General features: G+C 38.3%; 4 protein-coding genes and 1 long non-coding RNA gene across 5 annotated transcripts; 3 read left to right on the top strand and 2 right to left on the bottom strand.

The window, feature by feature from the left end:
* Positions 1–1,606: 1,606 nt before the first annotated feature.
* Positions 1,607–4,552, bottom strand: LOC120490129 (heat shock 70 kDa protein). The gene is made up of 2 exons (XM_039687518.2): positions 4,393–4,552; positions 1,607–3,937 (listed from the first exon to the last, which is right to left on the bottom strand). The coding sequence occupies exon 2, from the start codon at positions 3,908–3,910 to the stop codon at positions 1,979–1,981; it is 1,932 nt and encodes a 643-aa protein (XP_039543452.1). The 5' UTR covers positions 3,911–3,937; positions 4,393–4,552; the 3' UTR covers positions 1,607–1,978.
* Positions 4,553–6,135: 1,583 nt separating this feature from the next.
* Positions 6,136–9,203, top strand: LOC120490127 (heat shock 70 kDa protein). Its single transcript, XM_039687517.2, has 2 exons — positions 6,136–6,305; positions 6,797–9,203. The coding sequence occupies exon 2, from the start codon at positions 6,816–6,818 to the stop codon at positions 8,736–8,738; it is 1,923 nt and encodes a 640-aa protein (XP_039543451.2). The 5' UTR covers positions 6,136–6,305; positions 6,797–6,815; the 3' UTR covers positions 8,739–9,203.
* Positions 9,204–10,456: 1,253 nt separating this feature from the next.
* Positions 10,457–14,882, bottom strand: LOC148982007 (uncharacterized). Its single transcript, XR_016155103.1, has 3 exons — positions 14,710–14,882; positions 11,263–11,386; positions 10,457–10,503 (listed from the first exon to the last, which is right to left on the bottom strand). It is a non-coding gene; the product is annotated as an uncharacterized LOC148982007 (long non-coding RNA).
* hsd17b1 (hydroxysteroid (17-beta) dehydrogenase 1) lies at positions 10,493–13,691 on the top strand. Its single transcript, XM_039687519.2, has 6 exons — positions 10,493–10,770; positions 10,927–11,088; positions 11,274–11,453; positions 12,259–12,352; positions 12,465–12,645; positions 13,338–13,691. Exons 1-6 carry the CDS (start codon positions 10,674–10,676, stop codon positions 13,503–13,505), a joined length of 882 nt encoding a protein of 293 aa, XP_039543453.2. The 5' UTR covers positions 10,493–10,673; the 3' UTR covers positions 13,506–13,691.
* A 1,831-nt stretch (positions 14,883–16,713) lies between the features above and the next one.
* LOC120490131 (coenzyme Q-binding protein COQ10 homolog, mitochondrial) lies at positions 16,714–19,768 on the top strand. The gene is made up of 5 exons (XM_039687520.2): positions 16,714–16,924; positions 17,738–17,890; positions 17,984–18,176; positions 18,402–18,503; positions 19,225–19,768. The coding sequence occupies exons 1-5, from the start codon at positions 16,830–16,832 to the stop codon at positions 19,381–19,383; spliced, it is 702 nt and encodes a 233-aa protein (XP_039543454.2). The 5' UTR covers positions 16,714–16,829; the 3' UTR covers positions 19,384–19,768.
* The last annotated feature ends 2,838 nt before the right edge of the window (positions 19,769–22,606 follow it).

Below are 22,606 nucleotides of genomic sequence, written 5' to 3'. Positions count from 1 at the left end.
CTCTGCCCCCAAAAGGGCCGTCCTTGTCATGCCATGGACACTGCTTTAAGGGAGAGGGTTTGGATGTTGCATTTCACACGAAGTGGCCTGACACTCACATTCATGGCTTACTGACTCACAGCATGAACACACATGTCTGATGCCAACATAATTACCCTAATCAGTGCTCATTATAACTCATCAGCAGCTGTTACAATGATGGCCGAATGTGTTACTTATGACTAAAACCAGAAGCTTCAGTAGCAGGATTGAAGGAATATTTTTGGGTTCAATACAGGTTCGATTCAATTGAAAGCTTTTGTGGCATAATGCTTATTGACACACAAAAGTCCACTTTCCCCTCTTTCTTAAAAAACAACAACTCTGGGTTACAGTGAATTACAAGGAAAGTGAATGAGGCCATTCCATAAATGTTCAAATATGTTACAATAGTATCAGCACAAAATATTATACTATGATTTTAGAGTGAAAACTTGCTTACTAACCTTTTCTACAAAAAAGTTGTAAACGAAAAGCCTGAAACCCTAAAAAATATAAAAAAAATTTTAAATGTAATTTCACAGCTCAATTACAACAGGAGTGTTAACAGATGAATTAATGTAAGTTCTTTTTTAATATTATAAGCTTCACATTTCTGCTTTTAAATTCTTCACAAATTCCTATATTAAAATCCTTAATTTTCTTCCATTGTAAGTGTAGTGGAGTTTGAAGAATTGAAATATTTAATTGTAATAATCAACATTATGCCACAGATGTTGTGAATTGAACTTAACTTGTTTAAAATATTTATTTAACTGCTACACTTTTAAAACTTCACATATAAGTGTTTTCTCAGAATATTTGTCCATTTATAAGTCATCCTTATTAACAGTCATATAGTATACATGTTTGCTGTCATGTCCTTGGTGAACAGTCTTACCTGTGGTACTTGAATAACAAAATAACACATCTGACACTGAATTATTGAAATCGGATATGAGCAGTAAAGTAAGGGTCACCTCATGAACTTTAGTGTATCTTTGCAATGTGTGCTACAATTTGACATTCAGTATCATTTTCAGTAACTCCAGATGGTGTTGCACTCTAGATGAATTGCATAATTCCATTAAACATCTTATGTATGTTTGAGGGATTGTTTCATGAAGAAGCCAGTTTATTTGTATTGGAAGGGTGTTTGGATGAGGCAGGGATCAGTCTCAAGTTGAGAAAGATAATGTCATAGTCTCTTTTTGGCTGTGCTCATGCCTGGGTTCAAAGCCTTCCAGGAAATATGACAGAGGGATTTGTGTTGGTCTGTTTTACAGTCAGCATGTACTGACCTCTACTGCTTATGTCAGGAACGACAGCATAAATGTGTAGAAAGATTTTAGCCCAAAGTCATTAGTGAATCTGCACCTTCAGCTCTGGTAATAATATGGGGGTCTTTAGTGGTATTAAGTAGTCAGTCTTTATGGCCTGTAGTCATTTATTTATATGTATATGTAAATATATGTAGTCAAATAGTCCATAATACATGGATCCTGTCTGACTCTTGTTTGAGAATGCCATCTACTGGTTGTTTGGTCTACTGGTCACTGTTTAGATTTAGAGTACATAAAAACAACACTTTTTGAAATAAATATGAAACATTTTATTTACATAGTTTTTCCACAACATTTATCAACATGTAACTGTAAGAAAACATGAATGAAAAATAATGTAAAATCACTTCTTAGAAATTTCAAGCTTACTTTTGAAGTAAAAAAATATTGACTAAATGTCAAGTTGCAGAGCATTTTAGTAGCAAAATGTTTTCGAGTGCAGATGGAGTAAACTAATACCGTGCAGTGATGGTTTACATATCATTTTTGGACTGAAAGAAGGTGTGAGCATTAGGGGAATCATGTAAAATGTAATAACGCCTGTAAACAAAATGGAAGAACCAAAAAGAAAAGATTTATACCAGTTCCTTAATGCACCATTCAGTTCATGAGGTGTTTTAATCCACCTCTTCAATAGTTGGTCCCTGGGAAGCAGCCCCTGATCCGCCACGTGCCTGAGCTCCACAGCCTCCAGCTGGCATCCCTCCCTGATAAAGCTTAGTGATGATTGGGTTGCAGACTTTCTCCAGCTCCTTCAGCTGATGTTCATACTCCTCCTTATCAGCCAGCTGGTTGTTCTCTAGCCAACTGATGGCGGCGTTGCATTTCTCAATGACTTTCTTCTTGTCATCCTCGCTGATCTTGCCTTTCAGGTTCTCATCTTCCACACTGCTCTTCATGTTGAAGGCGTAAGACTCCAGGGAGTTTTTGGCAGCAATCTTCTCTCTTTGCTGATCATCTTCAGCTTTGTACTTGTCTGCGTCCTGCACCATTCTCTCGATCTCCTCTTTGCTCAGTCTGCCCTTGTCATTGGTGATGGTGATCTTGTTCTCTTTTCCAGTGCTTTTGTCCACCGCTGACACATTCAGGATTCCATTGGCGTCAATGTCAAAGGTCACTTCAATCTGCGGGACTCCACGTGGTGCAGGTGGAATTCCTGTGAGCTCAAATTTACCCAGCAGGTTGTTGTCTTTTGTCATGGCCCTCTCTCCCTCATACACCTGGATCAGGACACCGGGCTGGTTGTCTGAGTAGGTGGTGAAGGTCTGGGTCTGTTTGGTGGGGATGGTGGTGTTGCGTTTGATGAGGGCTGTCATGACTCCACCTGCAGTCTCGATGCCCAAAGACAGTGGCGCAACATCCAGCAGCAGCAGGTCCTGGACATTTCCAGATGTGTCACCCATGAGGATGGCGGCTTGCACCGCTGCACCGTAAGCCACTGCCTCATCTGGGTTGATGCTCTTGTTCAAGTCCCTGCCGTTGAAGAAATCCTGCAGGAGCTTCTGGATCTTTGGGATTCTTGTTGATCCACCAACCAGGACGACGTCATGAATCTGAGACTTGTCCATCTTGGCGTCTCTCAGGGCTTTCTCCACAGGCTCAAGTGTTCCCCTGAAGAGGTCTGAGCACATCTCTTCAAAGCGTGCTCTGGTGATGGACGTGTAGAAGTCGATGCCCTCGTACAGCGAGTCGATCTCAATGCTGGCCTGAGAGCTGGAGGAGAGGGTTCTCTTGGCTCGCTCACACGCTGTCCGCAGCCTCCTCAGTGCCCTCTTGTTCTGACTGATGTCCTTTTTGTGTTTCCTCTTGAATTCTTCTACAAAGTGATTCACCATGCGGTTGTCAAAGTCCTCGCCACCCAGATGAGTGTCTCCGGCTGTGGCTTTCACCTCAAAGATGCCATCTTCAATGGTCAGGATGGACACGTCAAAGGTGCCTCCACCCAGGTCAAAGATCAGGACGTTGCGTTCTGCTCCTTTGCCTTTGTCAAGGCCGTAGGCGATGGCTGCAGCTGTGGGCTCGTTGATGATTCTGAGGACATTGAGCCCAGCGATCACTCCAGCGTCTTTAGTGGCTTGCCTCTGCGAGTCATTGAAATAGGCAGGAACTGTGATAACTGCATTTGTCACCTTCTGCCCCAGATAAGCTTCAGCAATCTCCTTCATCTTCACCAGGACCATGGAGGAAATTTCTTCAGGATTAAACGTCTTGTTTTCTCCTTTGTATTCGACTTGAACCTTTGGCTTTCCGCTATCACTGATGACTTGGAAGGACCAGTGCTTCATGTCAGACTGCACTACTGGGTCATCAAACTTCCTGCCAATCAGCCTCTTGGCATCAAACACGGTGTTGTTGGGGTTCATGGCCACCTGGTTTTTAGCAGCATCTCCAATGAGCCTCTCAGTGTCAGTGAAGGCAACATAGCTGGGTGTTGTTCTGTTTCCCTGGTCATTGGCGATGATCTCCACTTTTCCATGCTGAAACACCCCCACACAGGAGTAGGTGGTGCCCAGGTCAATTCCAATGGCTACTCCTTTTGCTGATGACATGTTTGGTTTCTTTTAAAGTCTACCTGTCTTTAACAAGCAAAGTAAATAGGAAAAATTACCACATAAAACCACTACATTTTAACCATGTAATTAATATTAATATTATGCAGCTATAAAACTTTATCATTTTTATTTTTGTACATTTATTGTGTTCACACCAACGATTTGAAAAATTATAATACCAATATTATTATTATATAATAGGACTAAATATAATACATAGTCAAATATAATTATTTGTTAAAACGTAAATCAATTCTTAAGTAGGCTATTAATTCATTATGTGGCTCTTCATCACTTATTTTTGTTGACATTCATAATACAGATGAGTATAGAATAAAACATTAGCTAGCCTATTTACTGCAAGCATTTCATGTCTGATATAAAGCTAGATGTACATTTAACGTTACAAGTTTATGTCGTAAATATATAAACTCAATAGAAAAAGAACAGTGGTAGTTTAAAATTAATTTTCCGCTTACCTTTTATGATTTAGATATTTTGTGGCTGTAATTGTGCTGGCTCGTTGTCTAAGACACGCGTTTGCTGTGTCGCTCTTTCTAATGTGCTCCGAACGAACTATATCCCGATTCCCGAAGTTTATAACGAAGCACTGCCACAGTCCTGTTTTATATTCTCTTACATAGCCCTGTTGAATTTTCTCGAAAGCGCCAGCGAGTTCGACCAATCAAAAACCAGCCCAAGCGGAATGGCTCCACCCAGTACGCTGCATCATCAGGTCCTGCTCTAGCTATTTCTGGAGTGTTCTGTGATATTATTTGGACCATAGACAGTATAGGTTGGTACCAGTCTTACATTTTAGTGATCTCGTAAACGCTGAATAGTTTTTACTGTTTATACTTATAAGTCAGTACGGAAATGCAGTAATGTACAAATAACACGCTTTGATTACATGGTACTCATGTAGAAACTTTTGTTTCAATTATGCCATTAAAAATTTTTAAGTTTTGTAATATAAATAATGTAATTAGAAATAACCAATAATGTTATATGTGTGAACTAAAATCGATGTTTAATTAAACTGCCAATAAAATATGCCAATGATAACGATCAAATAACTTACATTGAAACAAAAAGTCTCATAGAATATGTCTTGGTCTAGGCAAACTAATTGATTACATCAGAAGTATTTTTGTGGGATATGTGCTTTTCACTACTTGTATTTCTTTGTATGTAGCCTACCATACGTTTTACATTTCTGTAAGACTGCGGGGATGATTCTGGAACATTGGTGACTTTGTGGCACGTAGTAATTCTGCTCTATTGTCAACAGATGTCACTGTTGCACCAAGGGCGTCGTTTTTCACTCATTTCACTTGAATTTATGGCAAACGCATAGTTCATCTAATTAAGCTACTAAAGTAATTTATGTAGGCTAAATGCAAGGATAAATGCATCAGAGGGCAAAATAAAACCAAGCTGGGAGGATCAGCGAACTAAAGCTGCATGTTCCAATTGTTTAAAGCTGTATTTGGAATTTCAGACTAGTTAATTAGGCTACACGGTAATACAATTAGCCTAGCCAATGCGTAAAATTGAGACAATATGTCAAGATCTTTATACACATTATTTATTCCATCATTAACATAGCCTATGTCTGATGTTTTATTATAACAATCGTGTTGCCCTGGGGGGAATGCTTAAAGCTTTAGGCTACTCAAAACTGGAATAGGTTAATTAGTGAACACAAGATGTTTTATTCAAATAACTTGACATTTAGTTTAGAAACTGATGTAGTAGCCTACATAAAACCAACTTGTACAACAAGATCAATTTGGAGTGATATTGTTTACTCGATGTTTAACTATCATTAACATGACTCATCAGGCTCCGCAATCATTACGCGATTTACAAACTTAAACCATTTAACAGCTAACAGCACTATGCTCTTATATAAAATACTTGTTTTAGAATAACTTTAGGGCGACCGGCTAATGCGTTTTATTTTTTGGTCTATAAAGCGACCAGACTAGAAACGCCACATTTTCATATTTCACGTAATTATCAAGCACTCAACTATGATAGCTTAAGACATATTTTTATAGTTCATTGAAATTCATTTGCATTTCCTTTTCCGTTCGGCGAAATTTCACAGCACAATTCTGGAAGCGTCCAGAAACAGTTGCCAGAATGACAGCTAACGTGACGCACCCGCTTTCTGTGTTTTGATTGGTCCGATTCACTGGACTTTTCTAGAAACGTATAGAGTTTGACCGGGTGCGAGCTGTGGTGTATTTAAAGAGCGGATGGATGGCAGAAATCGAAATTCATCAGAAGAGCGAACTCAGAAGCAAGCGATAAAACCCCAGTCTGAATTGACTTTTTCCCGCGACGAGGTGTAAATTAATTAATATTGAAGAATCACTCTACTACGGTAAGTCTACATTTACATGCATTGTGTAGTATAGCCTATTACTCGTGCATTTATTCATGAATCTACTTATGTACATTAATTTATTATGTTTCAATATTGGATTTGTATATTACTATCTTATTACATGCAACCAGTCTATATTCTCCTGAAAAAAGCAGGGGACTAGTTGCATAAACTTATCCACCTTTAAGACTGTATAGAAGTCTGACCAACTTGCAGTTTACCTAGATTTAATTGAATTTTGAATTCATATTAGACTGATCTGCCATTTTATGTAACTTAAAAAAACGTGGTCCAGTCTTAAAAAAGAAATTTAGATGACTAATTTGTAAGACTAGTTTAAGCAGTTTATGCAACTGCACTGTTTTTTGCTTTAAAAAAAAAACTTTTTGTAACTATTATACTGTATGAGCACAAGATCTATTTTCTTTGCACAACAATTTGTATACATTTAAAACAAAGATTGTTGTTCTTCTTTTGTGTTTTACTAGATTTTACTAGAACCCAAACATGTCATCAGCAAAAGGAGTAGCCATTGGAATTGACCTGGGCACCACCTACTCCTGTGTGGGGGTGTTTCAGCATGGAAAAGTGGAGATCATCGCCAATGACCAGGGGAACAGAACAACACCCAGCTATGTTGCCTTCACTGACACTGAGAGGCTCATTGGAGATGCTGCTAAAAACCAGGTGGCCATGAACCCCAACAACACCGTGTTTGATGCCAAGAGGCTGATTGGCAGGAAGTTTGATGACCCAGTAGTGCAGTCTGACATGAAGCACTGGTCCTTCCAAGTCATCAGTGATAGCGGAAAGCCAAAGGTTCAAGTCGAATACAAAGGAGAAAACAAGACGTTTAATCCTGAAGAAATTTCCTCCATGGTCCTGGTGAAGATGAAGGAGATTGCTGAAGCTTATCTGGGGCAGAAGGTGACAAATGCAGTTATCACAGTTCCTGCCTATTTCAATGACTCGCAGAGGCAAGCCACTAAAGACGCTGGAGTGATCGCTGGGCTCAATGTCCTCAGAATCATCAACGAGCCCACAGCTGCAGCCATCGCCTACGGCCTTGACAAAGGCAAAGGAGCAGAACGCAACGTCCTGATCTTTGACCTGGGTGGAGGCACCTTTGACGTGTCCATCCTGACCATTGAAGATGGCATCTTTGAGGTGAAAGCCACAGCCGGAGACACTCATCTGGGTGGCGAGGACTTTGACAACCGCATGGTGAATCACTTTGTAGAAGAATTCAAGAGGAAACACAAAAAGGACATCAGTCAGAACAAGAGGGCACTGAGGAGGCTGCGGACAGCGTGCGAGCGAGCCAAGAGAACCCTCTCCTCCAGCTCTCAGGCCAGCATTGAGATCGACTCGCTGTACGAGGGCATCGACTTCTACACGTCCATCACCAGAGCACGCTTTGAAGAGATGTGCTCAGACCTCTTCAGGGGAACACTTGAGCCTGTGGAGAAAGCCCTGAGAGACGCCAAGATGGACAAGTCTCAGATTCATGACGTCGTCCTGGTTGGTGGATCAACAAGAATCCCAAAGATCCAGAAGCTCCTGCAGGATTTCTTCAACGGCAGGGACTTGAACAAGAGCATCAACCCAGATGAGGCAGTGGCTTACGGTGCAGCGGTGCAAGCCGCCATCCTCATGGGTGACACATCTGGAAATGTCCAGGACCTGCTGCTGCTGGATGTTGCGCCACTGTCTTTGGGCATCGAGACTGCAGGTGGAGTCATGACAGCCCTCATCAAACGCAACACCACCATCCCCACCAAACAGACCCAGACCTTCACCACCTACTCAGACAACCAGCCCGGTGTCCTGATCCAGGTGTATGAGGGAGAGAGGGCCATGACAAAAGACAACAACCTGCTGGGTAAATTTGAGCTCACAGGAATTCCACCTGCACCACGTGGAGTCCCGCAGATTGAAGTGACCTTTGACATTGACGCCAATGGAATCCTGAATGTGTCAGCGGTGGACAAAAGCACTGGAAAAGAGAACAAGATCACCATCACCAATGACAAAGGCAGACTGAGCAAAGAGGAGATCGAGAGAATGGTGCAGGACGCAGACAAGTACAAAGCTGAAGATGATCAGCAAAGAGAGAAGATTGCTGCCAAAAACTCCCTGGAGTCTTACGCCTTCAACATGAAGAGCAGTGTGGAAGATGAGAACCTGAAAGGCAAGATCAGCGAGGATGACAAGAAGAAAGTCATTGAGAAATGCAACGCCACCATCAGTTGGCTAGAGAACAACCAGCTGGCTGATAAGGAGGAGTATGAACATCAGCTGAAGGAGCTGGAGAAAGTCTGCAACCCAATCATCACTAAGCTTTATCAGGGAGGGATGCCAGCTGGAGGCTGTGGAGCACAGGCACGTGGGGCCGCTTCCCAGGGACCAACTATTGAAGAGGTGGATTAAAGTTATGGACTAATGTCATGTGTCAGTTAGAAGAACTCTCTTAAACTTTGAGCAAGGATTTTTAAAATGATATTGCTGCTCTAACAGTCCTGTTTTGTTATGTATGAACCATAAACCACTGTATTTTATGTACTCAATTTGTATATATTTGTATATAGACTCTTACGATGTGAATAATACAAGCATGATTATCTTTAATGGACAATGAACATTGTTCATTTTTTTATTAAATATGAAATGTTTTCTCATTAAAAGGTTAGTCATGTGGTTTAGTAAAGTGAAGTGCACTCTTTTTTACACTCTTCTCAAACAGGCTTGCTACCATATGAAATGATCATATAAAACATGATGCACTTTTTTTTAATTTGTTAATACAAGTTCAGCTGAGTTTGACTGTTACTCACTCACCCGCTACTCAGTTTGACCCTTCATTCTACTTTTTAAGGTGCAACAGATTTCAAACAATTTACTGAACTTTGTGTTTTGTGTTCCTGGTACAGAACTGTAAGAGTTTTAATATATTGTGAAGATATAATGAAGAAATGTTGTTGTTTTGTTATGAAGGTAAAAAATTTATTAATCTCACCCTAAACTAGACTGCAAGACAAATCATGTTAATGAAAATATTAAGTAGAATGTGCCAAAAATAAACTTTTTTTAAAAAAATAAAGTATTTTCACAGACAAGTATGACATCATGCAACAGCCAGACACACACAGATGATCAACAGTTAATTTCCAGTTAAAAAAAATAAAGCAAAACAATTTTTACTCAGAAATGTGACAGTCTATTAGAGAAACAGCAAGTAACACAATACATTAATTGTAAAAAACCTGAAAATATTTACTACTCCAATTTTATTTACAACTTCAAAAAAATCCTTTTTTACATTGCTGTTAATTTCTCTTTTATCTATCTTTAGCTGTCAAAATCACCAAGAAAATTTCCCTTTATGAAAAAGGATTTGAATAAATGAATAAGTAAAAATATTGATTTAGCTATTACCAAACACCATTAAAAATCTGATCATTAAAAATATCTGATGCACGTTACAAATGCATTACTTCACTCGTAACATCAAAAAGGTAATCTGATCGCGTTATGCATGTTACTTGTAATGCATTACCAGTAATGCGATTGAAAACACCTGATGTTAGAAATGTGTCCATCGCTTGATAATCTTCACATAATCAGATTATCAGACAAGAAGGGTAAATTGACATACTATGGTACACTGGAGCACATTTCCACTTTGACAGGCTATAGAGATCTCTGATGAAATCACATCCTTATGTTCTGATATCAAAGATACGCAAAGTTCAACTTGTATGAAGTAAACTTACATTTGCAATATTTCACATTTGTATTTTTTGTTTATATTTGAGTTTTCACATGATTTTAAATAATTTTATTGACTGTTAAATACACACAATATTATTACTGTATTATATTTGTTTAATACAGTATCTAATGTCTAAACGCATGCTGTCCACTCAAGTGGCCATCTGAAAATCTCTGAAAAATTGTGCTATTTTTTTTTCATGTCCGAAGAGCAATAAAAGCACATAGGAAAAAAAAATCCTAACTAAGGTTAATATAATTTACGCATGAAAGGGTTAATACATTGATGGTATGATTGGAAATATCTAAGAACTATAATTGATTGATTCCAACCCATCATAAATTTAACATTTAAAAAAAGTTATTCAATACTTACCCCAACTGGGGACATATAGGGGTATGTGTCAATTCAAAGTTGCACCTGCTGAGCAAAAGTAAAAAAAAAAAGAGTGTGAAACCAGAATGTTTACACCAAGCTGTCCTTGTGATAACGGAGAAAGCTAAAACATTTAAATCAGAGACAAAGCAGTTAAACGGACCACTTCAAATGCAGTGCTCATCTCTGGTGTTGCGGACTGATGTTTTATTGCACAAATGGAGCAGAAAGTTGTTCTCATTACTGGATGCTCTTCAGGGATTGGGCTCAGTCTTGCTGTGCATCTCGCATCAAATCCATCAAAAGTCTACAAAGGTAACTGATAAAACAACGCATTTCTGTGGTTCTATTTACTTATAGTTTATACTGACAAGTAGGTCTAAAAATGACTGTTAGCGTTAGTGGAAAGAGAGCTTTATATATAGTTACAATCATTATTTAAAAAAAGTACGATTGATTATTGATGTTTAGTTTACGCTACCATGCGGAACCTGGACAAGAAGCAACGGCTGTTGGAGAGTGTGAGAGGACTGCATAAAGACACTATGGCCATTCTACAGATGGATGTGACAGATCAGCAGTCTATACTCGATGCCAAAAGAAATGTTACAGAGGGCAGAATTGACATACTGGGTAAGAGAACGCAAGACATTATGCCCTTTCAAAGGGAAAAGGTGTCTAGAAAGATTAAGGTTAAAAGTCCACATGAATAGGCATTCTTTATATCCACTGTGCTTACATGGGGTTTATATAACCTAAACCATGTTTTAACCAAATTCTTTGGGATAAATGATTTCCTCCTAATACCTTTGTGTTAGTTTGTAATGCAGGTGTAGGTCTGATGGGCCCTCTGGAAGCTCACTCGCTGGACACTATACGTGAAATCCTGGACATCAATCTGCTGGGCACACTTCGCACCATACAGACCTTCCTACCGGACATGAAGAGAAAGAGACATGGACGAATCCTTGTGACAGGCAGCATGGGAGGACTACAAGGTGAGTGGGGATGGAGATAGGAGAAAGTGAGATTTTTCAAAAACAAAACGTTCCCGAATGGTCCCATGAGGTTATTTTTTTTGGGAACCAAACAAGAACATTATAGGAACGTTCCATGTAGGTTATTTTTAGGTTCCATTTTTATAACGCAAGGAGAATGTTCCGGGAACGTTCCCTTAACCTTAAGGGAAAGTTCTAGGAACGTTCTGGGAACCAAAAACTAACGTTCCCAGAACCTAAATTTGTTTGCTGGGTCATTGCAAAAGTGATTTTCCTTTGTTTTTCCATTTCTGAATTTCATGTTTATTTATATAGCACTTTGTATAATACAGATTGTTGTTTTCCAACAGTTTATTACCGTGAAGCTGCTTTGACACAATGTTGCTAATGTTGGAGAATTCATAAATTATGAAACAAGTTCAATTCAGATATAAGTCCAGCAAAATTCAGTTCAATAACAGCATCAAGGTTTCAAAGTTGGTGTCATTATCCAGGTGATTTCAGTTCAAATTTTGTTCACATCTGACAGTGTCAGTGCAGGTGATAATATTACTGAACATTTGTATTTTAAACCCCAACAGAGCATGCCAAAGGAGGCAACATCCTCCTAAGAAGCAAAACTGTGTAAAATAATTTTCAGAGAATCTCTCTTGGTGTGTTTATTTTTCTTACATGATCAGGAAAATACTTTTTTCTTGTTTTAAGCTTAGATCCCGTCAGATGTTTTTGCTTGCAACAACCCTAGAACTTGCGAATGGGGTTAAATAAATTAAATCACCATTTATGTTCTCTGTCTGCAACTCAGGTTTACCATTCAATGAGGTCTACTGTGCTAGCAAATTTGCAGTAGAGGGCGCTTGTGAGAGCCTGGCTATTCTACTCCAGAACTTCAATATCCAGTGAGTAAATAACTATACAATGTGCTTGTATAACCAAACAGAACATTTTCCCTAAAAATATTCTTCAGATAAATGGCTTAGGCATCTATATATTCCATCTCCCGTGCTGCAGTGTGAGCCTGATTGAATGTGGACCAGTCAACACAGACTTCCTGATGAACCTGAAGAGGACTGAGGCCAGCGATCAGGCGCTGGAGGTTGACGCGCACACACGCAGCCTGTATGATCAGTACCTGCAGCACTGCCAGTCTGTGTTCCAGAATGAGGCTCAGGATACTGATGACATCATACAGGTGCCACATTCAGCACTGGCAGAAAGCCGTCAACCTCTGAGTGAGGGTGAAGGACCGTGTCGGATTTAGACAGTCAAAAGAACTGACAGAGCTAAATAAATATAGATTTGAGTTTAAATTATTTTATAATCTCACCTGAATATTATTTTTATTATCATTTCAAAGCTTACACTAAGAAAAAAAGGTCTATAAGTAATGAACAATTGGCCTAGCAATAAGAGGAAAAATGCAATAATAATATTAATCTTAAAGTAATAAAGTAAATATACTGAAATCCTTTGGGGCCCTTTTTACAATAATAATAATAATATACATATAATTATTATTTTATCTGAATATCAACATAATTGAGATTTAGTCTGTCGAATCAGGTTTGAGGTTATTGATCTAATATTGTGTCTGGAAAATCTCCTGGAAAATCCGCCTTTTTGATTAATTTTGCATTTTGTGCTATAACAACTAAATAGTTTCCATTTATTTTCCTTAATAACACACGGGCTGATGCATCATCGATATGTACAGGCTATATCTAAATATGTCCCAATTTAAAAGTAAATGTGAATTGGGGAGTATCTTCCCCCATTTTATCCTATATATTAGCTATTTACACATTGTTTTATGAGATATTCTATACAAATATATTGCCATGACTATTTTAACATATTCCATCCTGCTCTTAATTCTACATTTAGGTATATCTGGAGGCAATTGAAGCACCAACTCCATTCCTCAGATATTACACTAACAGAGCCCTACTACCCATGAGCAGCCTGAAACTCACCTCCATGGATGGCTCTCAGTACATCCGGGCAATGAGCAAACTCATCTTCTCTGCACCTGATCCAGATCCAAAGATATGATCCTAATACATCCTGTACTCATTTTTTATAAAGCCCTCAACTATACAAAAAACAGTAAATTTACAATTTAAAAGTTTTGATATATTAAGCATTCAATTGAAACTGAAGTGTTTCTGCTGGCACTTTATGCTTGAATCACTACTCTGAATAACGGTGATATGTACAAGAGTGCCAGTGAAAATAAAAGATTTGGGTATTTTGTCTACTAGTCTGTGTTCTTCTCTAAGCCTTAGCCCTTGAGTTGAAATTCTGTACAGAGTTCAGCACTGTATTTTCCTCTCACCTAAAACCGTTAGTGTTCCACATCTTTTGTTTACTAGAATAAGAGAACAGCGAGTCTGTGCAAGGTCAATATTTTTCTCTATAATGTGAGCGTATCATTCAAGGACACTGATCTTGATCGTCACATGCAGACGTCACTGATGCCCAACATATCACAGGCTCACAGAAGCCTTTCACCTAAATTTTCATTGTTTATATATATATATATATATATAATATATATGGATAGATAGATAGATCGATAGATAGATAGATCGATAGATAGATAGATCGATAGATCGATAGATCGATAGATAGATAGATAGATAGATAGATAGTATTTGAAATAGCACCTTAACCTAAGCGAAGTCAGTTATGAAAACATTGTGTGATACTTTGCAAACTACCATGCCAGAGTATCCTAACTATATCCAATCTTCCTTAGGGACTCTGATCTGGGACTGTAGAATGGGATTAGATCTAACACGAGAGATCGGTTTTGGTGGGACAGTCACATAACCATCTTAAGCCACTTAATGCAAGGATCAGCCATTGAGAATAGTTGGGAATAGTTCATGGGTTTGAAAAAAATCCAAGGGATGACCCTTTTGTTTAAGGTCATAATATATTTCAGTTTCAATAGTTATAATGACTATGTGTATAAAGCATTCAGTACTAACTCTTTCTATCACATGCACACACTGTTCCTCTCGCCATTGATTAAGTACAAATATCACTGACTGTCTTTGCCATGTGTACCACAGCGCCAACTCATCTGAAATTGTGGACTCTGATCTGACTCTGAGAGACCAAATTCTCTACATCAAGATCATTCTTGCAACGTCATGTCTGACGTTCTAGTTATTACACAACACAAATCAGTTGCACTTTGCAATCCTGTACCAACTGAAAAGTTAACATTTAAGCCTTTCTGTGACGTTACCTTAATTCCAAAGACGGCGACTAACTGAATCTGCTTTATCAGGATTATTTCTGTTCCACTTCATGGGTTAATGACATGATGGGTCAGGCTGAGGCAGAAGTGCATGATTCCTCCCCTCCAGTCATTTAGATCCTGTTGCCTCTGTTCTAGACAGGTTATGGCCCATGTTCTCTGTAAAACATATTTGATGGAAAATATCACATACAAAAAATTAAAATCATTTAATTTAATGTTCAGGGCAAGTCACATTTTGTCAAGTATTTACTTATGAAACGCAACAAAAACAATTCTGGGGAAAGGAGACTGTTGTTGTAGGATGCCATTTGTTCTCCGCTCGCCATAAAGCAGTGATTCTCAAACAGCAAACTTCCAAAGGGGCCTCAAGACGACTTAAAATTATTTAAAGTCAGCAAGAATTGGAAACTATGATTGCCTTCCCCAATGAAAAAGAAGTATACTTCATGTTCTTTTTATGAAGTATACTTAAGTAAGCAATAAGATACGAGAGGCTGTGCTGTATCCTTATTGCTTTTATAAAATGGTTGCCACACAGTAAGAAACAATGTATTAGTGCAACTTTCTTGAAGTAAAATCACTAAAAGCCTTCCTTCCGCTAGAAAAAATAGTCCCTGAGATTAAAACAGCAACAACTTTCCAATGTGTAAAATGCATGAAAGCTCAAATAAAAACAACATGGAACCGCAGTGTTGCGCAGCGATCAATAGAACCGTTGGGTGAAGCGGTCATAGCCGTGTTTTTTATCGTGAATAAAGCACAGCTCTTGACCAATCAGAATCAAGGATTCGAACTAACCGTTTTATAAGTAACGTTCAAGTATATTTTTAATTATAATTATGCAAGTATAAAATGTCAATATCTACTAGTAAACTTTTAACTTTTGTACTATTTTAGCCTTGTATGCATTTTGGCTAATTCTGGTGCATTTGCAGCAATTCTAATCAATGTACACTGCCCTGTCAAATAAATGAATAAATAAATAAATAAACATTAAGTGCACAACTAGTTCATAATTATGTTTCTCATTTGTACTGAAAGTCAACTTATGGGTATACTAATAGTTTACTATTTTAATACTTGTAGCAAATTTTATTTTATGAAAGTACACTTTGAGGTATACTACATGAAGTTAAAGTTTTATACGCGTTTTCTTTAAGTGAACTTAATATCATACTTGTAGTTTACTATTTACATATTATTTTAGATCTATTTTTATAGGCCTATACTACTATGTTCAAATGTTATTTTTTACATTTGGAAAAATACCTTTAAATGTACTTTAATTTTAAAAACATTTTATTAGCTTCACTTTTTTATCAAAACTTGAATGTTGGCAAGTTTCATAAATAAAGGCAACATTTTAAACAAAAAAAGTTTCTGAGAAGTACATAAAAAGTAGACTGAAAGTAGCCTATACTTTCTTATTTTTAAAAGTATATATAGTTTAAAAGAAGTAATAGCACACTTGAATAAACTTCTTTTTCACAAGGGTTTCCTTTTAATATATTGGGCGAGTCATATCGAAAAATTTTGTTTGTTCACTCACTCAACATCTGGTTTCTAACATAGTCTTGGAAAACCTGTAGTACTAGTCTACTACTATGAGTTTGATTTTTAATTGTGTAATTCCCAGATCTCATAACTCCATGGGCATTTTTATACATTTTATTAGGCCTATATTTTTTTTCTAGTTACACTAAGCTCTAAAATAGTGTGTAGAAAATGTTACATTTTTAAACATCTTTATCTTTAATCTAGTAGGCTAAATCATGAACAAACGAAATGTCATGAGGGCAAATGTTGTTGTGAACAACTGAGGGCTTTAGAGTCAAAAAGTCTGAGAACCACTGTCCCAAAGCCAGTTCCAGACAGCCGACTCGCCAGAGTGAAACCCCTGAAGGTGAATGACTTCATGTACCTGCGGGAGTCTCCACTCCTCCCCTCTCATGCGTCACTCTACAGCTCTGCCCTTTATAGTAAACCGCTCCACTTTCGTTCAGTTACAGCGGAGCCGCCTGTTAATACAGCCATCGACACAGTTAGCATTGCGCAGAGCACTTTTCGAATAGTTTCAGTAATTTCACAAGCTTCGAATAGCACAAATGGCAAAAAAGGCCACTTCGCTTTTACTCCGGACCCTAGAGATGTCGGAAAGACAATCGTGCGATGTCATGAGGAGAAACAGCTGCTCCCTCAGGTAAAAGCCCATCACTCAACTTGTACAATACTAACTGCAATGTAAAAACTTTGTATGTATATACACACAAAATTTAATTATTTATTATCAATAAATATCTGAAGAACGCTTAATGTAACAGGAAATTGCCCAGATTCATTTAGTTTGTTACAACATAGTTTAAAAAAATAATCTTGTGTTTATTTAAAATGGTTGCCGTGGTGAAAACCAGTTGAATTGGGCGACTATGTTGTAAATTGTTCTCAATTGTGAGTGGGAATGTTGAACAAAGCAGAAGAGTAGCTATAGTACTGTTGTAAAATAACTCGCGGGGGAGTGAGAAGTCACGAGACGGTGAAACTGAAAGTGCGGTGAGGGAAAAGTACCAAGTGTAGGCCTACCAGAAGAAAAAAACGATAGTATTTCTGTTATATATTCCTGGTGCTGTATCGTAAATATATCATAGCTTTCATCCAGTATATACATTTTGCCTTTTGAAAGAACTGAAGGATTTATTTTTCAGATCGTTCAAAACATCGCGAAGCGCGTTCATCTTTTGAATAATGCAGTTCCAGTGCGCGCGCTGCTGGCCGCGTGCCAGGCAATGCAACTGAGAAACAAGGTTACCATTGATCGTCTATTCTTTACTATAGTATTTACCAGAATGTTCGTCATTTTACCGGGTCAACACAGACATTTCTTAAAACACTGCGTCAAAAGGTATTTGTAGAGAACAAACCTGTCAACATGCAAGTTGCATGGTGCACACCTTTAGACACATATGACAATGTTTTCTAATTTTGTTAAGTGAATAACTGTTTGTTTCTTCTGTAGACATTTGAGCTCATGTGGCATCTTAGCAGCAGGACGGGTGAGTTTACCTCCTCCTTCAGCTCCTTCTCAAGTGGTGCCCACCCGGAGCTTCATTAACTTATCAGTTCCCCTCATAACACGGAGAATGGAGTACTTAGAGAGCCGAAGCATTGGGTACGTACACTACACATCACTATATATAAAACCAGAAAATCGTCACTTTTAATCCAACTTCAACTTGGTAACGCTAGTTCATTTTCCCTCCAGTTACTCACCCGAGCAGATGTACAACATTGTTGCCAGTGTGGACCAGTACCAGCAGTTTGTGCCTTGGTGCAAGAAGTCAAAGGTCACAAGGGGGCGGAACGGGGACATGCAAGCTCAACTTGAAATCGGGTTCCCCCCGATCGTGGAACGCTACACCTCTGAGGTCACAGTCATCCCAAACCACCAAGTCCGAGTGAGTCTATTTAGAAAGCCATTTCAATTGTGAATGGAAGACATCCTTCTTGTTTTAACAAAGAGGTAGTGATTTGGAACTAGATTTCATTAGATTAAGTGATACTCATTTAACAAGGGTAAATCTGTCTTAAGCCTTCATGTCCATGTATCATAGGATCAGCTTACATATTGGCCAATTAAGCTGTCTGGGGCCGACTGTCTGAAGTGTGTACATGTGTTTCAGGCTCTGTGTACAGACGGGACACTCTTCAATCACCTTGAGACATTGTGGCGATTCACTCCTGGAGCTGCAGGCCAAGCCAAATCATGCAATGTGGAGTTCTTTGTAAGTAGTGCAACTGGCAAAAACACACCGTTACAATCTACATTCATCGGTTTGACAATTCCTTTACTCCAGTTCCTCCTCTTTGGTGGTTTAATCCAATAATTCCTGTTGTGAACAGAAAGTGAGCAGAAGGATTAGACCAGATCAGTGGCTTTTTTTACCACATGTGGGTTGCCTTTCCGGTTCTCCTTAAATAGCCAGTAACGAAGACAGGCATGATAACCATCCAAGTGCTAGAGGGAATTATATGACCTAAATGTCACCGGATTAGACGTGGTGAAATGGACATCACAGGAAAGCGACAGGGATTTGGGAGATTAGAAGAGGACCCATTGAAAGAGAATCAAAACTGAATGAATGTTAGCATCAGTACAAAGCAGGACTATTATGTTTTATACAAACTAAAACTATAAAAAAAAAAATGTGTTACTAAAACTGAAAGAAAAAATTCAATAAGAAAATGAACAAAACAAAAATAACAAAATCCTAAAATTTAACCTTAATCTTGAGGTCAGGGAAGTAAGGGTTATACGAACAGCTTTTACTGGCCCACGACAGTTACATAAAGATAATAACTAATTCAAAATATCTTAATGACAATAATGCAAAGCCCTTGTTGAATAAAGTAAATAAAAAAGCATGCTATTTCAAATCATACAATTACATCAAGTAATTTTTGCAAATTGTGCTAATTTGTTCAAAAATCTGTTTCCATCTCTAGGTGTCATTTGAGTTCAAATCTCTGCTCCACTCAAAATTAGCGACAGTATTTTTCGACGAGGTGGTCAAACAGATGGTCAACGCTTTTGAGAAACGAGCAAACAAACTTTACAGCACCGGCGTTCAACGACAGCAGAGTTTACTCAGAAGAGCAACCTGAAAACACAATCGACATAAGGACGGAGTTACATTACAACAACATACATTGTTACAATGTATCAGTTCTGGAGAAGAACAGCTCCTCTTTTTTTGTAATCCAGTTTGTTGGATTTTGGACAGTTAATGCCAGCACAGATTTTTGTCTTGTGTTTGGAAAGCCTATTTATTTAAACCATAAGAGTTATTGTAATTTATTGAGATGAGCGTGTGTGTATAATTTATATCAGTGGAATGAAAGAGGAAGATGATTGCAGTAGGAAGGATGCTTTTTCATATTTATGATCATTATGTTCATATGGTTGACCAAAGGGGAAAAAAAAATCAGCTCTAAATTATTATTCAGTGCACTTTTTCCAGACTTATAATAAAAGAAAATATTTTCTTAATCCTGTTTTGTCATGTAATATGCTGTCAGAAACACACAACACTACAGTCATAGTCTCAGTCAAGTTCAATCCTAAAAAAAGGGATAGTTCACTTAAAAATGAAAATTCTGTCATCATTTCGTTTGGAACAACCTAAGGGTGTTAATGATGACAGAGTTTTCATTTTTGGGTGAACTATCCCTTTAAAATGGCCAGCACAGTCGCTTATATGAAAGATACAAGACATGCCATAATAGGTATGAATCACTTCCTGTTCATTTGTAAGGTGTGTACCAGAGCTGTGTACCTTCTCTCCTTTAGTGACGTCACTTGCTGACATATTTCGTCAGTATCAAATCACGATATGCTGAACTCTTAAAGGTTCCCTGACATGAAATTTTAATTTTCGGAGGTTTTTTAAGATTAATATGAGTTCCCCTAGCCTGTATATGGTCCCCCAGTGGCTAGAAATTTCAATCGGTGTAACTGAGCTTTGGATATCTTTCTCTGCCTTTGAGAAAATGAAAGCTCAGACGGGCTGATCTTGAAACTCCTCCGTATGACGTCATACGGAGGAAAGGTAACCTCCCCTTTCTCTGCTTTGCCCACCCAGAGAATTTGGCTCGCCCATGAGAAAATGAGCTAGGAATTACGAAGGCGATTTGAGTTTTTCCTCAAGAGATATAATGGCTTGCAAACGAGCGAAGCGTGGGAGTTGATCAGTTTTTGGATGTACAAATGAACACAAAAGTATTGTTTAGTTCCTTCATCCGAGCCTCTGAAGAAACAATGGGTTAATTTTATTTTCTCTTGAAATTTGCCAACACAACTTCCCAAAGTTTTGTATGGTCCAAACATTTCACCGGCGACTCTTTCCTCAGCTTGGGCCAATACAGAGCTGGCCTCGATGAACGTCTGAAAATAAATCGATCGCCCTACCCAGCAACAATTTCTGATGTGTAACCTGTGTGTAACGTTATCCTAATTGTTCAAGTTCAGACTGGTAATCTTTCTCTCACAATCATACAATACTGTTTATGCAAGCCAGTGACTAAAATACCAACTTCAAGGGTTAGTTCACCCAAAAATGAAAATTAAGTCATTAATTACTCACCCCCATGCTGTACCAACCCCGTAAGTGCTTTGGTCGTCTTCGGAACACAAATGAAGATATTTTTGATTAAATTTGAGAGGTGGATCACTGCTACATCGGCTCCTAAAGGATTGAAACTTGATGGCCTAGAGCAGTGTTTCCCAACCCTGTTCCTGGCGGCACACCAACACTGCGTGTATTCTTTGTCTCCTTTGTCTCCCTTATCAAACACACCTGATTCAACCCATCAGCTCATAATCAGGTGGGTTAATGAGCTGCTCATAATCAGGTGGGTTAATGAGCTGATGGGTTGAATCGGGTGTGTTTGATTAGGGAGACAAAGAAAACACGCAGTGTTGGTGTACCGCCAGGAACAGGGTTGGGAAACACTGGCCTAGAGAGTCATTGAAGAAAATGTTTAAATATTCCATGTGACTACAGTGGCTCAAGTAGAAGTTTATCAAGCGACGAAAATACTTTTTGTGCGGAAATAAAACAAAAATAGCGACTTTATTCGACTATTCTTTTTCTTCCTTCTGGGCCTGAGACGAGACTTCAAGAGATTTCCACGACGCATGCGCGAGAACGTCTACTGGTGATTGTCGTTCGAACCTTTCTAGATCTGCCATCAAATTAAGTTATATAAGTTTATAAGATAAGTTTATTTATATCAAGTGCTGTGAGAAAATGCTATAAATCTCCACCTCCAACATCCTCACACACACGCCATATAACTTATACTAGTCGAGGCTCCTTCTTTATGTGTACAGATGTGACGTGATGACGGAAAGACATGCTTGAATCTCCCACAGAAATCCACCAGTACCACCAGAATTAAAAACATCACTACAAGCTTTGAATCGAGCTAAGGCAAGCAAAGAGTTTTGAACAATGGCTGGTTATGTATTTTCTCAAATATGTATTTTGGATCATTTTTAACCCTACTGACTGCAGATTTAAAAGCTACTGACTGCAGATTTAAAGGGATACTCCACTTTTTTTTTGGAAATAGGCTCATTTCACCACTCCCCCAGAGTTAAACAGTTGAGTATTACCATTTTCGAATGTATTCAGCCGATTTTTTTTTTATATATTTAGAAGAATATCAGTAACCAGACGGTTTCTGGTCTCATTGACTTCCATAGTATACTATTACTATTTTCCCACTAGTATACTATGGAAATCAATGAGACCAGAAATTGTCTGGTTACTGATATTCTTCTAAATATCAAAAAATCAGCTGAATACATTCGAAAACGGTAAAACTGTTTAACTCTGGGGGAGTGTTAAAATGAGCCTATTTCCAAAAAAGTGGAGTATCCCTTTAAGCTGAAACAAAATTTCTACTCTATGTGCCTGATGGGTGTAACTATTTAACACTTTATTTCGGCATTATGTGTCTCACAGAATCATGTTCAAATGCTCTTTCAGTGTGAAGTCTTGGAGATGTTCCAATAAACACATGATTTCAGGATCACTTGCATAAACCCCGGCTGCAAGCTGAGACCACACCCCATTCTTTCAATTTCCCCTGGTTTCTTCAATGTGTTGACCAATCACAGATGAGCTGATAGCATACGCCTTTATAGAGCAAAAATATTACCTTTAAAGAGGTTCTTACACTGTACTGTACACACCCTACCTGAAAATGTTTCCAACAAGAGTCAGACTGACAGTTTTTGTTTTGTCTATATATCTGACTGTCAAATATTGCATTGCTAGTCATAATTTAGCTTTTGTTGTTCCCTGCTATACCCGAGTTAGAA

The sequence above is a fragment of the Pimephales promelas genome, chromosome 3 (genome assembly GCF_988280905.1).
Source record: "Pimephales promelas chromosome 3, fPimPro1.hap1.1, whole genome shotgun sequence".
NCBI classification, from domain to species: Eukaryota; Metazoa; Chordata; class Actinopteri; order Cypriniformes; family Leuciscidae; genus Pimephales; species Pimephales promelas.
This window is presented reverse-complemented; position numbering and strand designations above follow the sequence as displayed.